The following is a 24600-nucleotide window of genomic DNA, read 5'->3' as shown; positions in this document are numbered from 1 at the left end:
TATTATTGTAGTTACAGTATATAATATCAGACTTGTTTGTATTGGATCTCTGAAACAAAATCCTGAAAGCAATAACTTTTCAATGCTGTATGTCTTGTTCTTTTGTCCACAGGGTGGTGATGAAGAGGACTATAAGAGAATATACACAAAAAAGATCAAACCAAGGCTGAAGTCCGAAGACCTTGCAGAGGGAGTAGATGTTCGTACAGAGCGCCACAGCAGCACAAGCAGCGATGGCAGCACTATTACTACAATCACCCGGCGCATCACTACCTACACAGTAGATATGCCAAGTGACATAAGTGAGCAACTTGAACTTTCAAGCCCAGAGTTTAAGGGGCAAAAGCTTGAATCTGGAGATGGCTCTCCTGGATTCAGAATCACACATGGCAGTAAAGAGGGAGCAGAGGGGGGAGTTTTTGAGTCAAGCAATGTCTCCAAAGAGACACGTTGGGGCAGTGGGGTTGTTAAGACAACAATAACAACCTCAGGAGAGACAGAAAAAGATAGAAGTACAGGTCTTAGATATAAAGGACCAAGCACTGGAAAAACAAGTGGTAGCCAGGTAGATTTTGAAATGTCAAGAGCTAGTGGAGAGAAAGGAGATGGAAGAAATCAGGTGTCAGAAACAAACATGACAATAACAAACAGTGGGACTACTAAAGTAACAATAGGTAGCTTGGGAGGTGCAGATTTTGATGTAGACCTCCCCAAAGCTCACACTGATGTGAATATAAAAGGGCCAAAGATGCCAGGTTTAGACATCAAACTAAGAGGTCCTAAAGTGGAGGGAGATGTGGATGTCTCACTCCCAAAGATTGAAGGAGATATACAAGCTCCTGAGGTGGACATTGAAGGACCAGATGTTGACACTGAGGGCAGAAAAGTAGGATTTAAAATGCCTAAATTCAGAGGTACATTGTTTGACATCACAGGTTCAAACATAGAAAGCCCAGATGTTGATGTTAGCCTTTCTAAAGCCAACATTGATGTGAAAGCACCTAACATTGGCATCAAGGCTCCAGAGATTGACAGTGGAGGCTATGATGGAAAAATCGAAGGATCCGCTTTTAAGGTGCCAACCATAAAAGGACCAAAGATGCCAGATATAAAAATAAAAGGTTCTAAAGTGGCAGGATTTGTGGATGTCTCACCCTCAAAGATTGAAGGAGACATACAAGCTCCTGAGGTGGATATCCAAGGACCAGATGTTGAAACTGGGGCCAGTAAAGGAGGAGTTAAAATGCCTACATTTAAAATTAAGTCATTTGGCAACCAGGATCCAAACATAGTCAGCCCAGATGTTGATGTTAATCTACACAAAGCCAACATTGGTGTGAAAGCACCTGAAGTTGACATCAAATATCCAGAGTCTGAAGGACCAGATGCAAAACTGAAAGGGCTCAAATTCAACATACCAACAATTTCAGGACCCAAGGTGTCAACCTCAGATGTAGATGTCCATCTAAAAAGTTCAAAACTGAAAGGTGAAGTTGACATGTCAGTTCCAAAAATAGGGGGAGTAATAAAAACATCTGAAGTTAACATCACAGGTTCTAAGGTTAATATTGACAGGCCAAAGGGTGTATTTGACATTAAAGGCCCTGATACAAATATCAGAGGGCTCAAACTAAAAGGTCCAAAAGTGGAGGGAGATGTGGCTGTCTCTCATCCAAAGATTGAAGGAGATATACAAGCTCCTCAGGTGGACATTGCAGGACCAGATGTTGACATTGAGGGCAGCAAAGGAGGATTTAAAATGCCTGCATTTAAAATCCCTTCATTTTCCAATATAGATCCAAAAGTAGAAAGCCCAGATGTTGATGTTAATCTTCCCAAAGCCAATGTTGACATGAAAGGGCATGAAGTTGACATAAAATATCCAGAGTTCCACATTGAAGGACCAGATGCAAAATTAAGAGGGCCCAACTTGAAGATGCCAAACATAAAAGAAACAACAATGCCTGGTGTCGACATCACACTAAAAGGTCTCAAAATGGAGGGAGATATGGATGTCTCACTCCCCAAGATGAAAGGAGATATACAAGCTCCTGAGGTTGACATTGCAGGACTAGTTGGACCAGATGCAAAATTGAAAGGCCCCAAATTCACTATGTCAAGCATTTCAGGACCCATGGTGTCAATGCCAGATGCAGATGTCCATCTAAAAAGTAAAGAATTGAAAGGTCAAGTTGAAATGTCAATTCCAAAGATAGATGGAGAAATACGAACACCTGAAGTTGACATCAAAAGTCCCAAGGTTGATATTCAAGGACCAAAGGCTGGCTTTGACATGCCTAAAATCGGAATGCCAACTTTTAATCTCAAAGGTTCTAAAATGGAGGGTACATATACTGATGTGAACATCCCCAAGGCAAAGATTGATGTGAAAGGAAGTGATGTTGATATTAAAGTTCCAGAAATAGACATTGAAGTCCCTGATGCAAATGTCAAAGGGCCCAAATTGAATATGCCAACCATAAAAGGAGTAACAATGCCAGATTTAGACATCAAACTAAAAGGTCCGAAAGTGGAGGCAGATGCGGCAGTCTCTCTCCCAAAGATTGAAGGAGATATACAAGCTCCTGGGGTGGACATTTCAGTACCAGATGTTGACATTGATGGCAGCAAAGGAGGATTTAAAATGCCTACATTTAAAATTCCATCATTTTCCATCAAAGGTCCGAAAATAGAAAGCCAAGATGTTGCTATTAATCTTCCGGAAGCCAATGTTGATGTGAAAGGTCCTGAAGTTGACATCAAATCTCCAGAGATTGATATTGAAGGACCAGATGCTAAACTGAAAGGGACCAAATTCAACATGCCAACAATTTCAGGACCCAAAGTGTCAACCTCAGATGTAGGTGTCCATCTAAAAAGTCCAAAATTGAAAGGTGAAGTTGACATGACAGTTTCAAAGAAAGATCGAGAGATACACACACCTGAATTTGACGTCAAAGGTCCTAAGGTTGATATTGAAGGACCAAAGACTGGATTTGACATGCCTAAAATCAGAATGCCAACTCTTAATCTCAAAGGTCCTAAAGTAGAGGGTCCAGATATTGATTTGAACATCCCCAAGGCTAGCATTGATGTGGAAGGAAGTGATGTTGATATCAAAGTGCCAGAGTTTGAAACTGAAGTCCGCGATACAAATATCAGAGGGCCCAAATTGAAGATGCCAACCATAAAAGGAGTAACAACACCAGATTTAGACATCAAACTAAAAGGTCCTAAAGTGGGAGGAAATGTGGACGCCTCTCTACCAAAGATTAAAGGAGATATACAAGTTCCTCAGGTGGACATTGCAGGACCAGACATTGACACTGAGGGCAGCAAAGGAGGAGTTAAAATGCCTACATTTAAAATTCCATCATTTTCCATTAAAGGTCCAAACACAGAAAGCCCAGATCTCGATGTTCATCTTCCCAAAGCCAATGTTAGCGTGAAAGCTCCTGAAGTTGACATAAAATCTCCAGAGTTCAACATTGAAGGTCCAGATGCAAAATTAAGAGGGCCCAATTTCAAGATGCCAACCACAAAAGAACCAACAATGCCAGATGTGGACATCAAACTAAAAGGTCCTAAAGTGGAGGGAGATATTGATTTCTCACTCCCAAAGATGAAAGGAAATATACAAGTTCCTGATGTGGACATTGCAGGAACAGATGTTGATATTGAGGGCGGCAAAGGAGGATTTAAATTGCCTAAATTAAAAGTCCCAATGTTTGGCATCAATGGTCAAAACATAGAAAGCCCAAATGTCGTTGTTAATCTACCCAAATCCAACATTGATGTGAAAGCACCTGACATTGACATTAAGGCGCCAGCTATTGATATTGGCGGCCCTGATGCAGAAATCAAAGGGCACAAATTCACCATGCCAAAAATTTCGGGACCTGGGTTGTCAGTGCCAGATATAGATACCCACCTGAAAAGTCCAAAACTGAAAGGTAATGTTGACATATCAGCTCCAAAGATAGAAGGAGAAATAAAAATACCTGAAGTAGATATCAAAGGTCCTAATCTTGATTTTGATTCAGCTGGAGAAACAACAGCTCCAAAACTGCCAACATTATCTGGTCCAAAAATGTCTTCACCAGATGTTGACATCACCTTGAAGGGGTCAGGTGTGAAAGGCAATTTAAAAGGGGATATTGAGTTGCCAAAATCTGAATTCACACCAGATATCACAGTTGACGTACCTGAAATAAGCACAAAGAAAACAAAATTTAAAATGCCAAAGTTTGGATTTAAGGGTCCAAAGGTAAAGGCCCCACAGACTGATGCAAGCCTCAAGGGGAAGTCTGGAAACTCTGAAGGCACTGATGTTGACCTGGGATTAAGTGGTCCAAAAATCAAAGGTTCAAAATTCAAGATGCCTAAATTTGGATCCAAAGGACAAAAGGCTGAAATGCCAGACGTTGATCTTAATGTTGACACTGAAGGTTCAGATGCAAACCTCCAAGGACCAGATATCAAACTTCCATCACTTTCAGGACCCAACATTCCAGACTTGGATATTAGCCTGAAAAGGCCCAAAGTAGAGGGAAATGTTGACGTCTCAGTTCCAAAGATTGAGGGTGATATAAAAGCTCCCAAAATTGACATTGAAGGACCAAATGTTGACTTTGATGCTGAAACAGGAGGATTTAAAATTCCTAAATTCAAAATTCCATCCTTTGGATTGAAAGGCCCACATGTTGAAGGGCCAGAAGTTGATGTTAGTCTCCCAGAGGCTGATATTGATGTCAGAGCTCCAGAAATTGATATCAAAGGACCAGAGGTTGATCTGGAAGGTCCCAGCGGTAAATTCAAAATGCCAACCATCACAAGACCTCACATCTCTATGCCTGATGTGGATTTCAATTTGAAAGGTCCAAACCTGAAAGGCGGCGTGGATGTGTCAGTTCCAAACATTAAAGGAGACATAGGAAAACCTGACATTAATATCAAAGGCCCAGGGATCGACATTGAAGGACCAAAGGCTGGATTTGACATGCCTAAAATCAAAATGCCAAAACTTAACCTGAAAGGTCCTAAAATGGAGGGCCCAGATATTGATTTGAACCTCCCCAAAGCTGACATTGATGTGAACTTACCAAGTGTTGACATCAAAGCTCCAGAGATTGAGATCGAAGTCCCTGATGCAAACCTCCATGGACCAAACATCAAAATTCCATCAATTTCAGGACCCAATCTCCCAGACTGGGATCTCAAACTGAAAGGGCCCAAAGTAAAGGGAGATGTTGATGTCTCAGTTCCAAAGATTGAGGGTGATATAAAGGGACCCAAAATTGATATTGAAGGACCAGATGTTGACATTGATGGTAAAACAGGAGGATTTAAAATGCCTAAATTCAAAATACCATCCTTTGGATTTAAAGGGCCACATGTTGAAGGGCAAGACGTTGATGTTAGTCTCCCAGAGGCTAATATTGATATCAGAGCTCCAGATATTGATATCAAAGGACCAGAGGTTGACCTGGAAGGTCCCAGTGGTAAGATCAAGAGTCCTAAGTTCAAAATGCCAACCATCACAGGAAGTCAAATTTCTATGCCTGATGTGGATTTCGATTTGAAAGGTCCAAACCTGAAAGGCGGTGTGGATGTGTCAGTTCCAAAGATTAAAGGAGGCATAGGAAAGCCTGACATTGATATCAAAGGTCCAGAGATTGACATTGAAGGACCAAAGGCTGGATTTGACATGCCGAAAATCAAAATGCCAAAGTTTAACCTGAAAGGTTCTAAAATGGAGGGCCCAGATATTGATTTGAACCTCCCCAAAGCTGACATTGATGTCAAAGCTCCAGAGATTGACATCGAAGGCCCTGATGCAAACCTCCATGGACCAAACATCAAATTTCCATCAATTTCAGCACCCAAGCTCCCAGACTGGGATCTCAAACTGAAAGGGCCCAAAGTAAAGGGAGATTTTGATGTCTCAGTTCCAAAGATTGAGGGTGATATAAAGGGACCAAACATTGACATTGAAGGACCAGATGTTGACATTGATGGTAAAACAGGAGGATTTAAAATGCCTAAATTCAAAATGCCATCCTTTGGGTTAAAAGGCCCACATGTTGAAGGGCCAGAAGTTGATTTTAGTCTCCCAGAGGCTAATATTGATATCAGAGCTCCAGATATTGATATCAAAGGACCAGAGGTTGACCTGGAAGGTCCCAGTGGTAAGATCAAGAGTCCTAAGATCAAAATGCCAACCATCACAGGACCTAACATAGCTATGCCTGATATGGATTTCAATTTGAAAGGTCCAAACCTGAAAGGCGGTGTGGATGTGTCAGTTCCAAAGATTAAAGGAGGCATAGGAAAACCTGACATTGATATCAAAGGTCCAGAGATTGACATTGAAGGACCAAAGGCTGGATTTGACATGCCTAAAATCAAAATGCCAAAGTTTAACCTGAAAGGTTCTAAAATGGAGGGCCCAGATATTGATTTTAACCTCCCCAAAGCTGACATTGATGTGAATGTACCAAGTGTTGACATCAAAGCTCCAGAGATTGACATCGAAGGCCCTGATGCAAACCTCCATGGACCAAAGATCAAATTTCCATCAATTTCAGGACCCAAGCTCCCAGACTGGGATCTCAAACTGAAAGGGCCCAAAGTAAAGGGAGATGTTGATGTCTCAGTTCCAAAGATTGAGGGTGATATAAAGGGACCCAAAATTGACATTGAAGGACCAGATGTTGACATTGATGGTAAAACAGGAGGATTTAAAATGCCTAAATTCAAAATACCATCCTTTGGATTAAAAGCCCCACATGTTGAAGGGCCAGACGTTGATGTTAGTCTCCCAGAGGCTGATATTGATATCAGAGCTCCAGATATTGATATCAAAGGACCAGAGGTTGACCTGGAAGGTCCCAGTGGTAAGATCAAGGGACCAAAATTCAAAATGCCAACCATCACAGGACCTAACATTTCTATGCCTGATGTGGATTTCAATTTGAAAGGTCCAAACCTGAAAGGCGGTGTGGATGTGTCAGTTCCAAAGATTAAAGGAGACATAGGAAAACCTGACATTGATATCAAAGGTCCAGAGATTGATATTGAAGGACCAAAGGCTGGATTTGACATGCCTAAAATCAAAATGCCAAAGTTTAACCTGAAAGGTTCTAAAATGGAGGGCCCAGATATTGATTTGAACCTCCCCAAAGCTGACATTGATGTCAAAGCTCCAGAGATTGACATCGAAGGCCCTGATGCAAACCTCCATGGACCAAAGATCAAATTACCATCAATTTCAGTACCCAAGCTCCCAGACTGGGATCTCAAACTGAAAGGGCCCAAAGTAAAGGGAGATGTTGATGTCTCAGTTCCAAAGATTGAGGGTGATATAAAGGGACCCAAAATTGACATTGAAGGACCAGATGTTGACATTGATGGTAAAACAGGAGGATTTAAAATGCCTAAATTCAAAATACCATCCTTTGGATTTAAAGGCCCACATGTTGAAGGGCCAGACGTTGATGTTAGTCTCCCAGAGGCTGATATTGATATCAAAGCTCCAGATATTGATATCAAAGGACCAGAATTTGACCTGGAAGCTCCCAGTGGTAAGATCAAGAGTCCTAAATTCAAAATGCCAACCATCACAGGACCTCACATTTCTATGCCTAATGTGGATTTCAATTTGAAAGGTCCAAACCTGAAAGGCGGTGTGGATGTGTCAGTTCCAAAGATTAAAGGAGACATTGGAAAGCCTGACATTGATATCAAAGGTCCAGAGATTGACATTGAAGGACCAAAGGCTGGATTTGACATGCCTAAAATCAAAATGCCAAAGTTTAACCTCAAAGGTCAGAAAATGGAGGTCCCAGATATTGATTTGAACCTCCCCAAAGCTGACATTGATGTCAAAGCTCCAGAGATTGACATCGAAGGCCCTGATGCAAACCTCCATGGACCAAACATCAAATTTCCATCAATTTCAGCACCCAAGCTCCCAGACTGGGATCTCAAACTGAAAGGGCCCAAAGTAAAGGGAGATGTTGATGTCTCAGTTCCAAAGATTGAGGGTGATATAAAGGGACCCAAAATTGACATTGAAGGACCAGATGTTGACATTGATGGTAAAACAGGAGGATTTAAAATTCCTAAATTCAAAATGCCATCCTTTGGATTTAAAGGCCCACATGTTGAAGGGCCAGACGTTGATGTTAGTCTCCCAGAGGCTGATATTGATATCAAAGCTCCAGATATTGATATCAAAGGACCAGAATTTGACCTGGAAGGTCCCAGTGGTAAGATCAAGAGTCCTAAATTCAAAATGCCAACCATCACAGGACCTCACATTTCTATGCCTGATGTGGATTTCAATTTGAAAGGTCCAAACCTGAAAGGCGGTGTGGATGTGTCAGTTCCAAAGATTAAAGGAGACATTGGAAAGCCTGACATTGATATCAAAGGTCCAGAGATTGACATTGAAGGACCAAAGGCTGGATTTGACATGCCTAAAATCAAAATGCCAAAGTTTAACCTGAAAGGTCAGAAAATGGAGGTCCCAGATATTGATTTGAACCTCCCCAAAGCTGACATTGATGTCAAAGCTCCAGAGATTGACATCGAAGGCCCTGATGCAAACCTCCATGGACCAAACATCAAATTTCCATCAATTTCAGCACCCAAGCTCCCAGACTGGGATCTCAAACTGAAAGGGCCCAAAGTAAAGGGAGATGTTGATGTCTCAGTTCCAAAGATTGAGGGTGATATAAAGGGACCCAAAATTGACATTGAAGGACCAGATGTTGACATTGATGGTAAAACAGGAGGATTTAAAATTCCTAAATTCAAAATGCCATCCTTTGGATTTAAAGGCCCACATGTTGAAGGGCCAGACGTTGATGTTAGTCTCCCAGAGGCTGATATTGATATCAAAGCTCCAGATATTGATATCAAAGGACCAGAATTTGACCTGGAAGCTCCCAGTGGTAAGATCAAGAGTCCTAAATTCAAAATGCCAACCATCACAGGACCTAACATTTCTATGCCTGATGTGGATTTCAATTTGAAAGGTCCAAACCTGAAAGGCGGTGTGGATGTGTCAGTTCCAAAGATTAAAGGAGGCATAGGAAAACCTGACATTGATATCAAAGGTCCAGAGATTGACATTGAAGGACCAAAGGCTGGATTTGACATGCCTAAAATCAAAATGCCAAAGTTTAACCTGAAAGGTCAGAAATTGGAGGGCCCAGATATTGATTTGAACCTCCCCAAAGCTGACATTGATATGAACTTACCAAGTGTTGACATCAAAGCACCAGAGATTGACATCGAAGGCCCTGATGCAAACCTCCATGGACCAAAGATCACATTTCCATCAATTTCAGGACCCAAGCTCCCAGACTGGGATCTTAAACTGAAAGGGCCGAAAGTAAAGGGAGATGTTGATGTCTCAGTTCCAAAGATTGAGGGTGATATAAAGGGACCCAAAATTGACATTGAAGGACCAGATGTTGACATTGATGGTAAAACAGGAGGATTTAAAATGCCTAAATTCAAAATACCATCCTTTGGATTTAAAGGCCCACATGTTGAAGGGCCAGACGTTGATGTTAGTCTCCCAGAGGCTGATATTGATATCAAAGCTCCAGATATTGATATCAAAGGACCAGAATTTGACCTGGAAGCTCCCAGTGGTAAGATCAAGAGTCCTAAATTCAAAATGCCAACCATCACAGGACCTCACATTACTATGCCTGATGTGGATTTCAATTTGAAAGGTCCAAACCTGAAAGGCGGTGTGGATGTGTCAGTTCCAAAGATTAAAGGAGGCATAGGAAAACCTGACATTGATATCAAAGGTCCAGAGATTGACATTGAAGGACCAAAGGCTGGATTTGACATGCCTAAAATCAAAATGCCAAAGTTTAACCTGAAAGGTCAGAAATTGGAGGGCCCAGATATTGATTTGAACCTCCCCAAAGCTGACATTGATGTCAAAGCTCCAGAGATTGACATTGAGTGCCCAGATGCTAACCTCCATGGACCAAAGATCAAATTTCCATCACTTTCAGCACCCAAGCTCCCAGAGTGGGACCTTAAACTGAAAGGGCCCAAAGTTAAGGGTGATGTTGATATCTCAGTTCCAAAGATTGAGGGTGATATAAAGGGACCCAAAATAGACATTGAAGGACCAGATGTTGACATTGATGGTAAAACAGGAGGATTTAAAATGCCTAAATTCAAAATGCCATCATTTGGATTTAAAGGCCCACATGTTGAAGGCCCAGACGTTGATGTTAGTCTCCCAGAGGCTGATATTGATATCAAAGCTCCAGATATTGATATCAAAGGACCAGAATTTGACCTGGAAGCTCCTAGTGGTAAGATCAAGAGTCCTAAATTCAAAATGCCAACCATCACAGGACCTCACATTTCTATGCCTGATGTGGATTTCAATTTGAAAGGTCCAAACCTGAAAGGCGGTGTGGATGTGTCAGTTCCAAAGATTAAAGGAGGCATAGGAAAACCTGACATTGATATCAAAGGTCCAGAGATTGACATTGAAGCACCAAAGGCTGGATTTGACATGCCTAAAATCAAAATGCCAAAGTTTAACCTGAAAGGTCAGAAAATGGAGGGCCCAGATATTGATTTGAACCTCCCCAAAGCTGACATTGATCTGAACTTACCAAGTGTTGACATCAAAGCACCAGAGATTGACATCGAAGGCCCTGATGCAAACCTCCGTGGACCAAACATCAAATTTCCATCACTTTCAGCACCCAAGCTCCCAGAGTGGGACCTTAAACTGAAAGGGCCCAAAGTTAAGGGTGATGTTGATGTCTCAGTTCCAAAGATTGAGGGTGATATAAAGGGACCCAAAATAGACATTGAAGGACCAGATGTTGACATTGATGGTAAAACAGGAGGATTTAAAATGCCTAAATTCAAAATGCCATCCTTTGGATTTAAAGGCCCACATGTTGAGGGCCAAGACGTTGATGTTAGTCTCCCAGAGGCTGATATTGATATCAAAGCTCCAGATATTGATATCAAAGGACCAGAATTTGACCTGGAAGCTCCTAGTGGTAAGATCAAGAGTCCTAAATTCAAAATGCCAACCATCACAGGACCTCACATTTCTATGCCTGATGTGGATTTCAATTTGAAAGGTCCAAACCTGAAAGGCGGTGTGGATGTGTCAGTTCCAAAGATTAAAGGAGGCATAGGAAAACCTGACATTGATATCAAAGGTCCAGAGATTGACATTGAAGGACCAAAGGCTGGATTTGACATGCCTAAAATCAAAATGCCAAAGTTTAACCTGAAAGGTCAGAAAATGGAGGGCCCAGATATTGATTTGAACCTCCCCAAAGCTGACATTGATCTGAACTTACCAAGTGTTGACATCAAAGCACCAGAGATTGACATCGAAGGCCCTGATGCAAACCTCCGTGGACCAAAGATCAAATTTCCATCAATTTCAGGACCCAATCTCCCAGACTGGGATCTTAAACTGAAAGGGCCGAAAGTAAAGGGAGATGTTGATGTCTCAGTTCCAAAGATTGAGGGTGATATAAAGGGACCCAAAATTGACATTGAAGGACCAGATGTTGACCTTGATGGTAAAACAGGAGGATTTAAAATGCCTAAATTCAAAATGCCATCATTTGGATTCAAAGGCCCACATGTTGAAGGGCCAGACGTTGATGTTAGTCTCCCAGAAGCTGATATTGATATCAAAGCTCCAGATATTGATATCAAAGGACCAGAATTTGACCTGGAAGCTCCTAGTGGTAAGATCAAGAGTCCTAAATTCAAAATGCCAACCATCACAGGACCTCACATTTCTATGCCTGATGTGGATTTCAAATTGAAAGGTCCAAACCTGAAAGGCGGTGTGGATGTGTCAGTTCCAAAGATTAAAGGAGGCATAGGAAAACCTGACATTGATATCAAAGGTCCAGAGATTGACATTGAAGGACCAAAGGCTGGATTTGACATGCCTAAAATCAAAATGCCAAAGTTTAACCTGAAAGGTCAGAAAATGGAGGGCCCAGATATTGATTTGAACCTCCCCAAAGCTGACATTGATCTGAACTTACCAAGTGTTGACATCAAAGCACCAGAGATTGACATCGAAGGCCCTGATGCAAATCTCCGTGGACCAAACATCAAATTTCCATCAATTTCAGGACCCAATCTCCCAGACTGGGATCTTAAACTGAAAGGGCCGAAAGTAAAGGGAGATGTTGATGTCTCAGTTCCAAAGATTGAGGGTGATATAAAGGGACCCAAAATTGACATTGAAGGACCAGATGTTGACCTTGATGGTAAAACAGGAGGATTTAAAATGCCTAAATTCAAAATGCCATCCTTTGGATTTAAAGGCCCACATGTTGAAGGCCCAGACGTTGATGTTAGTCTCCCAGAGGCTGATATTGATATCAAAGCTCCAGATATTGATATCAAAGGACCAGAATTTGACCTGGAAGGTCCCAGTGGTAAGATCAAGAGTCCTAAATTCAAAATGCCAACCATCACAGGACCTAACATTTCTATGCCTGATGTGGATTTCAAATTGAAAGGTCCAAACCTGAAAGGCGGTGTGGATGTGTCAGTTCCAAAGATTAAAGGAGGCATAGGAAAACCTGACATTGATATCAAAGGTCCAGAGATTGACATTGAAGGACCAAAGACTGGATTTGACATGCCTAAAATCAAAATGCCAAAGTTTAACCTGAAAGGTCAGAAAATGGAGGGCCCAGATATTGATTTGAACCTCCCCAAAGCTGACATTGATATGAACTTACCAAGTGTTGACATCAAAGCACCAGAGATTGACATCGAAGGCCCTGATGCAAACCTCCATGGACCAAAGATCACATTTCCATCAATTTCAGGACCCAAGCTCCCAGACTGGGATCTTAAACTGAAACGGCCGAAAGTAAAGGGAGATATTGATGTCTCAGTTCCAAAGATTGAGGGTGATATAAAGGGACCCAAAATTGACATTGAAGGACCAGATGTTGACATTGATGGTAAAACAGGAGGATTTAAAATGCCTAAATTCAAAATGCCATCCTTTGGATTTAAAGGCCCACATGTTGAAGGGCCAGACATTGATGTTAGTCTCCCAGAGGCTGATATTGATATCAAAGCTCCAGATATTGATATCAAAGGACCAGAATTTGACCTGGAAGCTCCCAGTGGTAAGATCAAGAGTCCTAAATTCAAAATGCCAACCATCACAGGACCTCACATTTCTATGCCTGATGTGGATTTCAATTTGAAAGGTCCAAACCTGAAAGGCGGTGTGGATGTGTCAGTTCCAAAGATTAAAGGAGACATTGGAAAGCCTGACATTGATATCAAAGGTCCAGAGATTGACATTGAAGGACCAAAGGCTGGATTTGACATGCCTAAAATCAAAATGCCAAAGTTTAACCTGAAAGGTCATAAAATGGAGGGCCCAGATATTGATTTGAACCTCCCCAAAGCTGACATTGATGTCAAAGCTCCAGAGATTGACATTGAGTGCCCAGATGCTAACCTCCATGGACCAAAGATCAAATTTCCATCACTTTCAGCACCCAAGCTCCCAGAGTGGGACCTTAAACTGAAAGGGCCCAAAGTTAAGGGTGATGTTGATGTCTCAGTTCCAAAGATTGAGGGTGATATAAAGGGACCCAAAATAGACATTGAAGGACCAGATGTTGACATTGATGGTAAAACAGGAGGATTTAAAATGCCTAAATTCAAAATGCCATCCTTTGGATTTAAAGGCCCACATGTTGAAGGCCCAGACGTTGATGTTAGTCTCCCAGAGGCTGATATTGATATCAAAGCTCCAGATATTGATATCAAAGGACCAGAATTTGACCTGGAAGCTCCCAGTGGTAAGATCAAGAGTCCTAAATTCAAAATGCCAACCATCACAGGACCTCACATTTCTATGCCTGATGTGGATTTCAATTTGAAAGGTCCAAACCTGAAAGGCGGTGTGGATGTGTCAGTTCCAAAGATTAAAGGAGGCATAGGAAAACCTGACATTGATATCAAAGGTCCAGAGATTGACATTGAAGGACCAAAGGCTGGATTTGACATGCCTAAAATCAAAATGCCAAAGTTTAACCTGAAAGGTCAGAAAATGGAGGGCCCAGATATTGATTTGAACCTCCCCAAAGCTGACATTGATCTGAACTTACCAAGTGTTGACATCAAAGCACCAGCGATTGACATCGAAGGCCCTGATGCAAACCTCCGTGGACCAAACATCAAATTTCCATCAATTTCCGGACCCAATCTCCCAGACTGGGATTTTAAACTGAAAGGGCCGAAAGTAAAGGGAGATGTTGATGTCTCAGTTCCAAAGATTGAGGGTGATATAAAGGGACCCAAAATTGACATTGAAGGACCAGATGTTGACCTTGATGGTAAAACAGGAGGATTTAAAATGCCTAAATTCAAAATGCCATCCTTTGGATTCAAAGGCCCACATGTTGAAGGGTCAGACGTTGATGTTAGTCTCCCAGAAGCTGATATTGATATCAAAGGACCAGAATTTGACCTGGAAGGTCCCAGTGGTAAGATCAAGAGTCCTAAATTCAAAATGCCAACCATCACAGGACCTAACATTTCTATGCCTGATGTGGATTTCAAATTGAAAGGTCCAAACCTGAAAGGCGGTGTGGATGTGTCAGTTCCAAAGATTAAAGGAGGCATAGGAAAACCTGACATTGATATCAAAGGTCCAGAGATTGACATTGAAGGACCAAAGGCTGGATTTGACATGCCTAAAATCAAAATGCCAAAGTTTAACCTGAAAGGTCAGAAAATGGAGGGCCCAGATATTGATTTGAACCTCCCCAAAGCTGACATTGACATGAACTTACCAAGTGTTGACATCAAAGCACCAGAGATTGACATCGAAGGCCCTGATGCAAACCTCCATGGACCAAACATCAAATTTCCATCAATTTCAGCACCAAAGCTCCCAGACTGGGATCTCAAACTGAAAGGGCCCAAAGTAAAGGGAGATTTTGATGTCTCAGTTCCAAAGATTGAGGGTGATATAAAGGGACCCAAAATTGACATTGAAGGACCAGATGTTGACATTGATGGTAAAACAGGAGGATTTAAAATGCCTAAATTCAAAATGCCATCCTTTGGATTTAAAGGCCCACATGTTGAAGGGCCAGACGTTGATGTTAGTCTCCCAGAGGCTGATATTGATATCAAAGCTCCAGATATTGATATCAAAGGACCAGAATTTGATCTGGAAGGTCCCAGTGGTAAGATCAAGAGTCCTAAATTCAAAATGCCAACCATCACAGGACCTCACATTTCTATGCCTGATGTGGATTTCAATTTGAAAGGTCCAAACCTTAAAGGCGGTGTGGATGTGTCAGTTCCAAAGATTAAAGGAGACTTTGGAAAGCCTGACATTGATATCAAAGGTCCAGAGATTGACATTGAAGGACCAAAGGCTGGATTTGACATGCCTAAAATCAAAATGCCAAAGTTTAACATGAAAGGTCCTAAAATGGAGGGCCCAGATATTGATTTGAACCTCCCCAAAGCTGACATTGATATGAACTTACCAAGTGTTGACATCAAAGCTCCAGAGATTGACATCGAAGGCCCTAATGCAAACCTCCATGGACCAAACATCAAATTTCCATCAATTTCAGCACCAAAGCTCCCAGACTGGGATCTCAAACTGAAAGGGCCCAAAGTAAAGGGAGATTTTGATGTCTCAGTTCCAAAGATTGAGGGTGATATAAAGGGACCCAAAATTGACATTGAAGGACCAGATGTTGACATTGATGGTAAAACAGGAGGATTTAAAATGCCTAAATTCAAAATGCCATCCTTTGGATTTAAAGGCCCACATGTTGAAGGGCCAGACGTTGATGTTAGTCTCCCAGAGGCTGATATTGATATCAAAGCTCCAGATATTGATATCAAAGGACCAGGATTTGACCTGGAAGGTCCCAGTGGTAAGATCAAGAGTCCTAAATTCAAAATGCCAACCATCACAGGACCTCACATTTCTATGCCTGATGTGGATTTCAATTTGAAAGGTCCAAACCTGAAAGGCGGTGTGGATGTGTCAGTTCCAAAGATTAAAGGAGACATTGGAAAGCCTGACATTGATATCAAAGGTCCAGAGATTGACATTGAAGGACCAAAGGCTGGATTTGACATGCCTAAAATCAAAATGCCAAAGTTTAACATGAAAGGTCCTAAAATGGAGGGCCCAGATATTGATTTGAACCTCCCCAAAGCTGACATTGATATGAACTTACCAAGTGTTGACATCAAAGCTCCAGAGATTGACATCGAAGGCCCTGATGCAAACCTCCATGGACCAAACATCAAATTTCCATCAATTACAGGACCCAAGCTCCCAGACTGGGACCTTAAACTGAAAAGGCCCAAAGTAAAGGGAGATGTTGATGTCTCAGTTCCAAAGATTGAGGGTGATATAAAGGGACCCAAAATTGACTTCGAAGGACCAGATCTTGACATTGATGGTAAAACAGGAGGATTTAAAATGCCTAAATTCAAAATGCCATCCTTTGGATTCAAAGGCCCACATGTTGAAGGGCCAGACATTGATGTTAGCCTCCCAGAGGCTGATATTGATATCAAAGCTCCAGATATTGATATCAAAGGACCAGAATTTGACCTGGAAGGTCCCAGTGGTAAGATCAAGAGTCCTAAATTCAAAATGCCAACCATCACAGGACCTCACATTTCTATGCCTGATGTGGATTTCAATTTGAAAGGTCCAAACCTTAAAGGCGGTGTGGATGTGTCAGTTCCAAAGATTAAAGGAGACATTGGAAAGCCTGACATTGATATCAAAGGTCCAGAGATTGACATTGAAGGACCAAAGGCTGGATTTGACATGCCTAAAATCAAAATGCCAAAGTTTAACATGAAAGGTCCTAAAATGGAGGGCCCAGATATTGATTTGAACCTCCCCAAAGCTGACATTGATATGAACTTACCAAGTGTTGACATCAAAGCTCCAGAGATTGACATCGAAGGCCCTGATGCAAACCTCCATGGACCAAACATCAAATTTCCATCAATTTCAGCACCAAAGCTCCCAGACTGGGATCTCAAACTGAAAGGGCCCAAAGTAAAGGGAGATTTTGATGTCTCAGTTCCAAAGATTGAGGGTGATATAAAGGGACCCAAAATTGACATTGAAGGACCAGATGTTGACATTGATGGTAAAACAGGAGGATTTAAAATGCCTAAATTCAAAATGCCATCCTTTGGATTTAAAGGCCCACATGTTGAAGGGCCAGACGTTGATGTTAGTCTCCCAGAGGCTGATATTGATATCAAAGCTCCAGATATTGATATCAAAGGACCAGGATTTGACCTGGAAGGTCCCAGTGGTAAGATCAAGAGTCCTAAATTCAAAATGCCAACCATCACAGGACCTCACATTTCTATGCCTGATGTGGATTTCAATTTGAAAGGTCCAAACCTGAAAGGCGGTGTGGATGTGTCGGTTCCAAAGATTAAAGGAGACATTGGAAAGCCTGACATTGATATCAAAGGTCCAGAGATTGACATTGAAGGACCAAAGGCTGGATTTGACATGCCTAAAATCAAAATGCCAAAGTTTAACATGAAAGGTCCTAAAATGGAGGGCCCAGATATTGATTTGAACCTCCCCAAAGCTGACATTGATATGAACTTACCAAGTGTTGACATCAAAGCTCCAGAGATTGACATCGAAGGCCCTGATGCAAACCTCCATGGACCAAACATCAAATTTCCATCAATTACAGGACCCAAGCTCCCAGACTGGGACCTTAAACTGAAAAGGCCCAAAGTAAAGGGAGATGTTGATGTCTCAGTTCCAAAGATTGAGGGTGATATAAAGGGACCCAAAATTGACTTCGAAGGACCAGATCTTGACATTGATGGTAAAACAGGAGGATTTAAAATGCCTAAATTCAAAATGCCATCCTTTGGATTCAAAGGCCCACATGTTGAAGGGCCAGACATTGATGTTAGCCTCCCAGAGGCTGATATTGATATCAAAGCTCCAGATATTGATATCAAAGGACCAGAATTTGACCTGGAAGCTCCCAGTGGTAAGATCAAGAGTCCTAAATTCAAAATGCCAACCATCACAGGACCTAACATTTCTATGCCTGATGTGGATTTCAAATTGAAAGGTCCAAACCTGAAAGGCGGTGTGGATGTGTCAGTTCCAAAGATTAAAGGAGGCATAGGAAAACCTGACATTGATATCAAAGGTCCAGAGATTGACATTGAAGGACCAAAGGCTGGATTTGACATGCCTAAAATCAAAATGCCAAAGTTTAACCTGAAAGGTCCAACAATGGAGGGCCCAGATATTGATTTGAACCTCCCCAAAGCTGGCATTGATGTGAATATACCAAATGTTGACATCAAAGCTCCAGAGATTGACATCGAAGGCCCTGATGCAAACCTCCATGGCCCAAACATCAAATTTCCATCAATTACAGGACCCAAGCTCCCAGACTGGGATCTCAAACTGAAAGGGCCCAAAGTAAAGGGTGATGTTGATGTCTCAGTTCCAAAGATTGAAGGTGCTATAAAAGGACCCAAAATTGACATTGAAAGACCCGATATTGATCTGGAAGTTAAAAAAGGAGGATTTAAAATGCCTAAATTCAAAATGCCATCCTTTGGATTTAAAGGCCCACATGTTGAAGGGCCAGAAGTTGATGTTCGTCACCCAGAGGCTGATATTGATATCAGAGCTCCAGATATTGACATTAAAGGTCCAGTGGTTGACATGGAAAGTCCCAGTGGTAAGATCAAGGGTCCTAAGTTCAAAATGCCAAACATCACAGGACCTAACATTTCATTGCCTGATGTGGATTTCAAGTTGAAAGGTCCAAACCTGAAAGGCGGTGTGGATGTGTCAGTTCCAAAGATTAAAGGAGGCATAGGAAAACCTGACATTGATATCAAAGGTCCAGGGATCGATATTGAAGGACCAAAGGCTGGATTTGACATGCCTAAAATCAAAATGCCAAAATTTAACATGAAAGGTACTAAAATGGAGGGCCCAGATATTGATTTGAATCTCCCCAAAGCTGACATTGATGTGAACGTACCAAGTGTTGACATCAAAGCTCCAAAGATTGAGGGTGATATAAAAGGACCCAAAATTCATATTGATGGACCAGATGTTGATATTGATGGTAAAACAGGAGGATTTAAAATGCCTAAATTCAAAATTCCATCCTTTGGATTTAAAAGCCCACATGTTGAAGGGCCAGACATTGATGTTAATCTCCCAGAGGCTGATATTGATATTGGAGTTCCAAATATTGATATCAAAGGACCAGGGGTTGACCTAGAAGGTCCCAGTGGTAAGATCAAGAGTCCTAAATTCAAAATGCCAACCATCAAAGGACCTGACATTTCTATGCCTGATGTGGATTTCAATTTGAAAGGTCCAAACCTGAAAGGTGATGTGGATGTGTCAGTTCCAAAGATTAAAGGAGGCATAGGAAAACCTGACATCAATATCAAAGGTCCAGGGATTGATATTGAAGGACCAAAGGCTGGATTTGACATGCCCAAAATCAAAATGCCAACGTTTAACCTGAAAGGTCCAAAAATAGAGGGCCCAGATATTGATTTGAACCTCCCCAAAGCTGACATTGATATGAACTTACCAAGTGTTGACATCAAAGCTCCAGAGATTGACATCGAAGGCCCTGATGCAAACCTCCATGGACCAAACATCAAATTTCCATCAATTTCAGTACCCAAGCTTCCAGACTGGGATCTCAAACTGAAAGGGCCCAGAGCAAAGGGAGATGTTGATGTCTCAGTTCCAAAGATTGAGGGTGATATAAAGGGACCCAAAATCGACATTGAAGGACCAGATGTTGACATTGATGGTAAAACAGGAGGATTTAAAATGCCTAAATTCAAAATGCCATCCTTTGGACTTAAAGGCCCACATGTTGAAGGGCCAGAAGTTGATGTTAGTCTCCCAGAGGCCAATATTGATTTCAGATCTCCAGATATCGATATCAAAGGACCAGAGGCTGACCTGCACAGTCCCAGTGGTAAGATCAAGGGACCAAAATTCAAAATGCCAACCATTACAGGACCTACCATTTCTATGCCTGATGTGGATTTCAATTTGAAAGGTCCAAACCTGAAAGGCAGTGTGGATGTGTCAGTTCCCAACATTAAAGGAGGCATAGGAAAACCTGACATTGATATCAAAGGTCCAGGGATTGATATTGAAGGACCAAAGGCTGGATTTGACATGCCTAAAATGAAAATGCCAAAGTTTAACCTGAAAGGTTCTAAAATGGAGGGCCCAGATATTGATTTGAACCTCCCCAAAGCTGACATTGATGTGAACTTACCAAGTGTTGACATTAAGGCTCCAGAGATTGACATTGAATGCCCTGATGCAAACCTCCATGGACCAAACATCAAATTTCCATCAATTACAGGACCCAAGCTCCCAGACTGGGATCTCAAACTGAAAGGGCCCAAAGTAAAGGGAGATTTTGATGTCTCAGTTCCAAAGATTGAGGGTGATATAAAGGGACCCAAAATTGACTTTGAAAGACCAGATGTTGACATTGATGGTAAAACAGGAGGATTTAAAATGCCTAAATTCAAAATACCATCCTTTGGATTGAAAGGCCCTCATGTTGAAGGGCCAGAAGTTGATGTTAGTCTCCCAGAGGCTGATATTGATTTCAGAGCTCCAGATATTGATATCAAAGGACCAGAGGTTGACCTGCACAGTCCCAGTGGTAAGATCAAGAGTCCAAAATTCAAAATGCCAACCATCACAGGACCTCAAGTTTCTATGCCTGATGTGGATTTCAATTTGAAAGGTCCAAACCTGAAAGGCGGTGTGGATGTGTCGGTTCCAAAGATTAAAGGAGACATAGGAAAACCTGACATTAACATCAAAGGTCCAGGGATTAATATTGAAGGACCAAATGCTGGATTTGACATGCCTAAAATCAAAATGCCAACGTTTAACCTGAAAGGACCCAAAATGGAGGGCCCAGATATTGATTTGAACCTCCCCAAAGCTGACATTGATGTGAATGTACCAAGTGTTGACATCGAAGCTCCAGAGATTGACATCGAAGGCCCTGATGCAAACCTCCATGGACCAAACATCAAATTTCCATCAATTTCAGGAGCCAAGCTCCCAGACTGGGATCTAAAATTGAAAGGGCCCAAAGTAAAGGGAGATGTTGATATCTCAGTTCCAAAGATTGAGGGTGATGTAATAGGACCCAAAATTGACATTGAAGGACCAGATTTTGACATTGACGGTAAAACTGGATTTAAAATGCCTAAATTCAAAATGCCATCCTTTGGATTTAAAGGCCCTCATGTTGAAGGGCCAGACGTTGATGTTAGTCTCCCAGAGGCTGATATTGATATCAGAGCTCCAGCTGTTGATATCAAAGGACCAGAGGTTGACCTGGAAGGTGGCAAGATCAAGGGACCAAAATTCACAATGCCAACCATCACAGGACCTAATCTATCTATGCCTGATGTGGATTTCAGTTTGAAAAGTCCACACCTGAAAGGTGGTGTGGATGTATCAGTTCCAAAGATTAAAGGTGAAATCAGAAAACCTGGCATTGATATCAAAGGTCCAGGGATTGATATTGAAGGACCAAAGGTTGGATTTGAAATGCCCAAAGTCAAAATGCCAAACCTTAAAGGTCCCACAATGGAGGGCCCAGATTTTCATGTGAACCTCCCTAAAGCTGACATTGGTATAAAAGTACCTGGTATTGACATCAAATCAAAAACAGATTTCAAAGCACCTGATATTGATGTTAATCTCAAAGAGCCCAAGATAAAAGGTGAGCTTGATGCTTCAGTGCCATCAATCACTATGGAAGGTGGGAAGACAGGCATTACATTTCCAAAATTCAAAGGTCCTAAGTTTGGAGTCAAATCACCAGAAATAGAGAGTCCTGATTCCATGGTTAAGTCATCCAAATTTAATGTAGGAGCAAAAGGTTCCAGAACACTCCCAGTTGCTGAAGCAAGCCTGGATGCTCCTGATATTGACATCAGTGTAAAGGGCAAAAAGGGGAAATTCAAACTTCCTAAAGTGAAAACAAAGGCAAAGAAAACTGATCTTGACATAGAAATGCCAGGAGTCAACTTGGATGTAGACACACCCAGTAGTCATGTCAAAGGAACAAAGGTAAAGAAGCCTCTTTTTGGTAAGCTTCATTTTCCTGATGTTGAATTAGATATCAAATCATCAAAATTGAAAGGTGAACATGACATTGATTTGCCATCTGGTAGCCTGAATACATCAGGCTACCAGATGGATAGTCCAAATGTTAGTTTTGGAGGGTCAATGCCAAATGTGAAAGGTGGTGCAGGTATTGATGCAAGTGTCTCAGGTAGCAGCGCATTTGGTAGACTTCAGTACCCAGAGGGTTCGGTAACATTTCCCAAAATCAAAGTACCCAAGTTTGGTTTTGTTTTCCCTCAATTAGAAGGCCAAGAGTGTGGAGGAAATGTTGAAACAGAACTTTTAGCCAGTGGAGGCATAAACCTACAGTCTCCATCTGTCAGTTGCCAAGCCAGTTCACAACATATTGAGGATCCCAGTTCAGAACTTAAGCATGGTGAAAGCAAAGTAAAGGTAAAGATGCCAAAATTGTTTGGTAAATCAAAAGCAAAGGGTAGTAGTTCAAGTGACATCCGTGGGCCAGAGGTAGAATTCAGTAGTAGTGGAAAAGGCAAAAAAGTCTCCAAGGACGTAAATGTATACACTGGGGAGGTGATGGCTGGAAAATTGGCAGTAGAAGGTGATCCAAGATTTGATGTATCAACTAAAGGCAAGTCAGCTTCACTAGATCTGTTCAAGAAATCCAGACATCGGTCTTCTTCTCTGAGTGACGAAGAGGGGCTTGCAGTCAGTTCTCCTTCAGTTCACTTGGCAGAGGGTGGTGACATTTCATTAGACCTTGGAGGAAGCAAGGTCAAAGGAAAGAAAAGCAAGTTGAAGTTTGGAACGTTTGGAGGTTTTGGTTCAAAGTCAAAGGGCTCATATGAAGTGACACTTGGTGAGGACAGTGAAGCAGGAGCAGAGGGAAGTGCAAGTCTCTCGCTACCCTCTAAGAAGTCAAGATTGTCTTCATCATCCAGCAGTGACAGTGGTTCAAAAGGTGCTGTCAAGTTCCCAAGAATTGAACTGTCTGTCTCACCAAAAAAGTGATTATGAGGCAAAAAATAACTTCTTAATTGTATGTACACTTAAACACATTTCCCTGATATGGTAAACCCTTAAATATTAACAAGACTTACAAAGTCATCTTAATGCATTTAACCATGAGTGCATGAGGCTGTTTTAAATCCCTTGAAACTGTAAATAAGATTAATTTGTATTGTAATAATAAATATTGCTTTTGTACATAGTCCAAATCTATTGAATTATGCCATCTCACAAATTATTCACCAATACAAGGCTTGTCATTATGTCCTTTTTCATTTTATTAAATCCTTGTTAAAGAATGGGTGTGGCATATTTTTATCCAGGGGCCTATTGCACAGAACAGATAGTTATGACAGTTATTTTGAAGGAAAATCTTGTTTATACACAAAACATTAAACAAGTACCACTGGTATGTATGAAATGATGCAATTTTCAAGCTTTGATATTTTATAATCAGTGCAGAAGTATATATATACACAATGAGGGATGGTGTTGTATATACCATAATTACAAAATAATCACTGTTTAGAATCTATCAACTTTCAAAAACACTGCCTGTACTTTACTATTCATTGTTAAGAAAATGTAATCAGCCTTACATTGCTGTTTACCAAAATATGAATTTGCTTATTTTGCTTGAAACATGTTTTGCTTTCCAATAGTTTAATTTTCAGTCCTGTTTTACAATCCTCTGTATTTTATTTCCTTTGTCACTCTGTAAAAACGTGTTATGGTTATGTTAATGTCACACAAACTGTCACATTTTAATGTTTTGTTTTTTTCCAAACCAAATCTGCATTTATAGAGAGTTGCATAGTTTTGATCAGATGTGATGTAGATGGAACACTATTTGGGTCTATTCCTTTGTGTGCATTCTGCCAAATAAACAAAAATAAAAGATTTATAGAATTTATATTTCTTAAACTTGCTTGTTCATTTATTTTATTATAATATATGATATGGTATGATGGGGTGATATCTATCAGGTTCATCTATGTATATCTATGTTTATCCAGTGATGTCACGATTACTTGATTTCACAATTAATCACGGTATTAAACGCTACGGTATAGTAATCGTAACATTTCCTGCATACCGTCAGAAAAGATTATGCCAGAAGCCCGGAAACATATAGGTAGTTCATAGCAACTGTATGAAATGAAAGCAAAGTAACACAACAACCGTGTGTTACCGCTTGTTGTTGTTTTTGTTCCGTGCGAGAATAGAGCCGTTTCTGTTTGTTAAAGTGTGGCAGAGGAGGAGTTATTCCCACCAACAAAGCAGCCATGTGGGAGATTTTTGGCTTAAAAAATTAACCAAGGTGTCATTTTGGATGACGGCGCGACAGCCTGCAAATC

General features: G+C 41.2%; 1 protein-coding gene across 2 annotated transcripts in view; it reads left to right on the top strand.

Moving 5' to 3' along the window:
- The window catches only part of ahnak (AHNAK nucleoprotein), a 35325-nt gene extending 11179 nt beyond the window's left edge, over positions 1-24146 (top strand). For both annotated transcript variants that reach the window (XM_083890899.1, XM_083890900.1), the window contains exon 6: positions 113-24146. In XM_083890899.1, the coding sequence (XP_083747025.1) occupies positions 113-23245 (23133 nt within the window). In that variant the 3' untranslated portion in view covers positions 23246-24146. The remainder of the gene's footprint in view (positions 1-112) is intronic.
- The last annotated feature ends 454 nt before the right edge of the window (positions 24147-24600 follow it).

This window comes from Microchirus variegatus (assembly GCF_963457635.1).
Source record: "Microchirus variegatus genome assembly, chromosome: 6".
In the NCBI taxonomy this organism is placed as follows: domain Eukaryota; kingdom Metazoa; phylum Chordata; class Actinopteri; order Pleuronectiformes; family Soleidae; genus Microchirus; species Microchirus variegatus.
The sequence above is the reverse complement of the archived record's forward strand: the minus strand, read 5'-3'. Positions and strand labels throughout refer to the sequence as shown.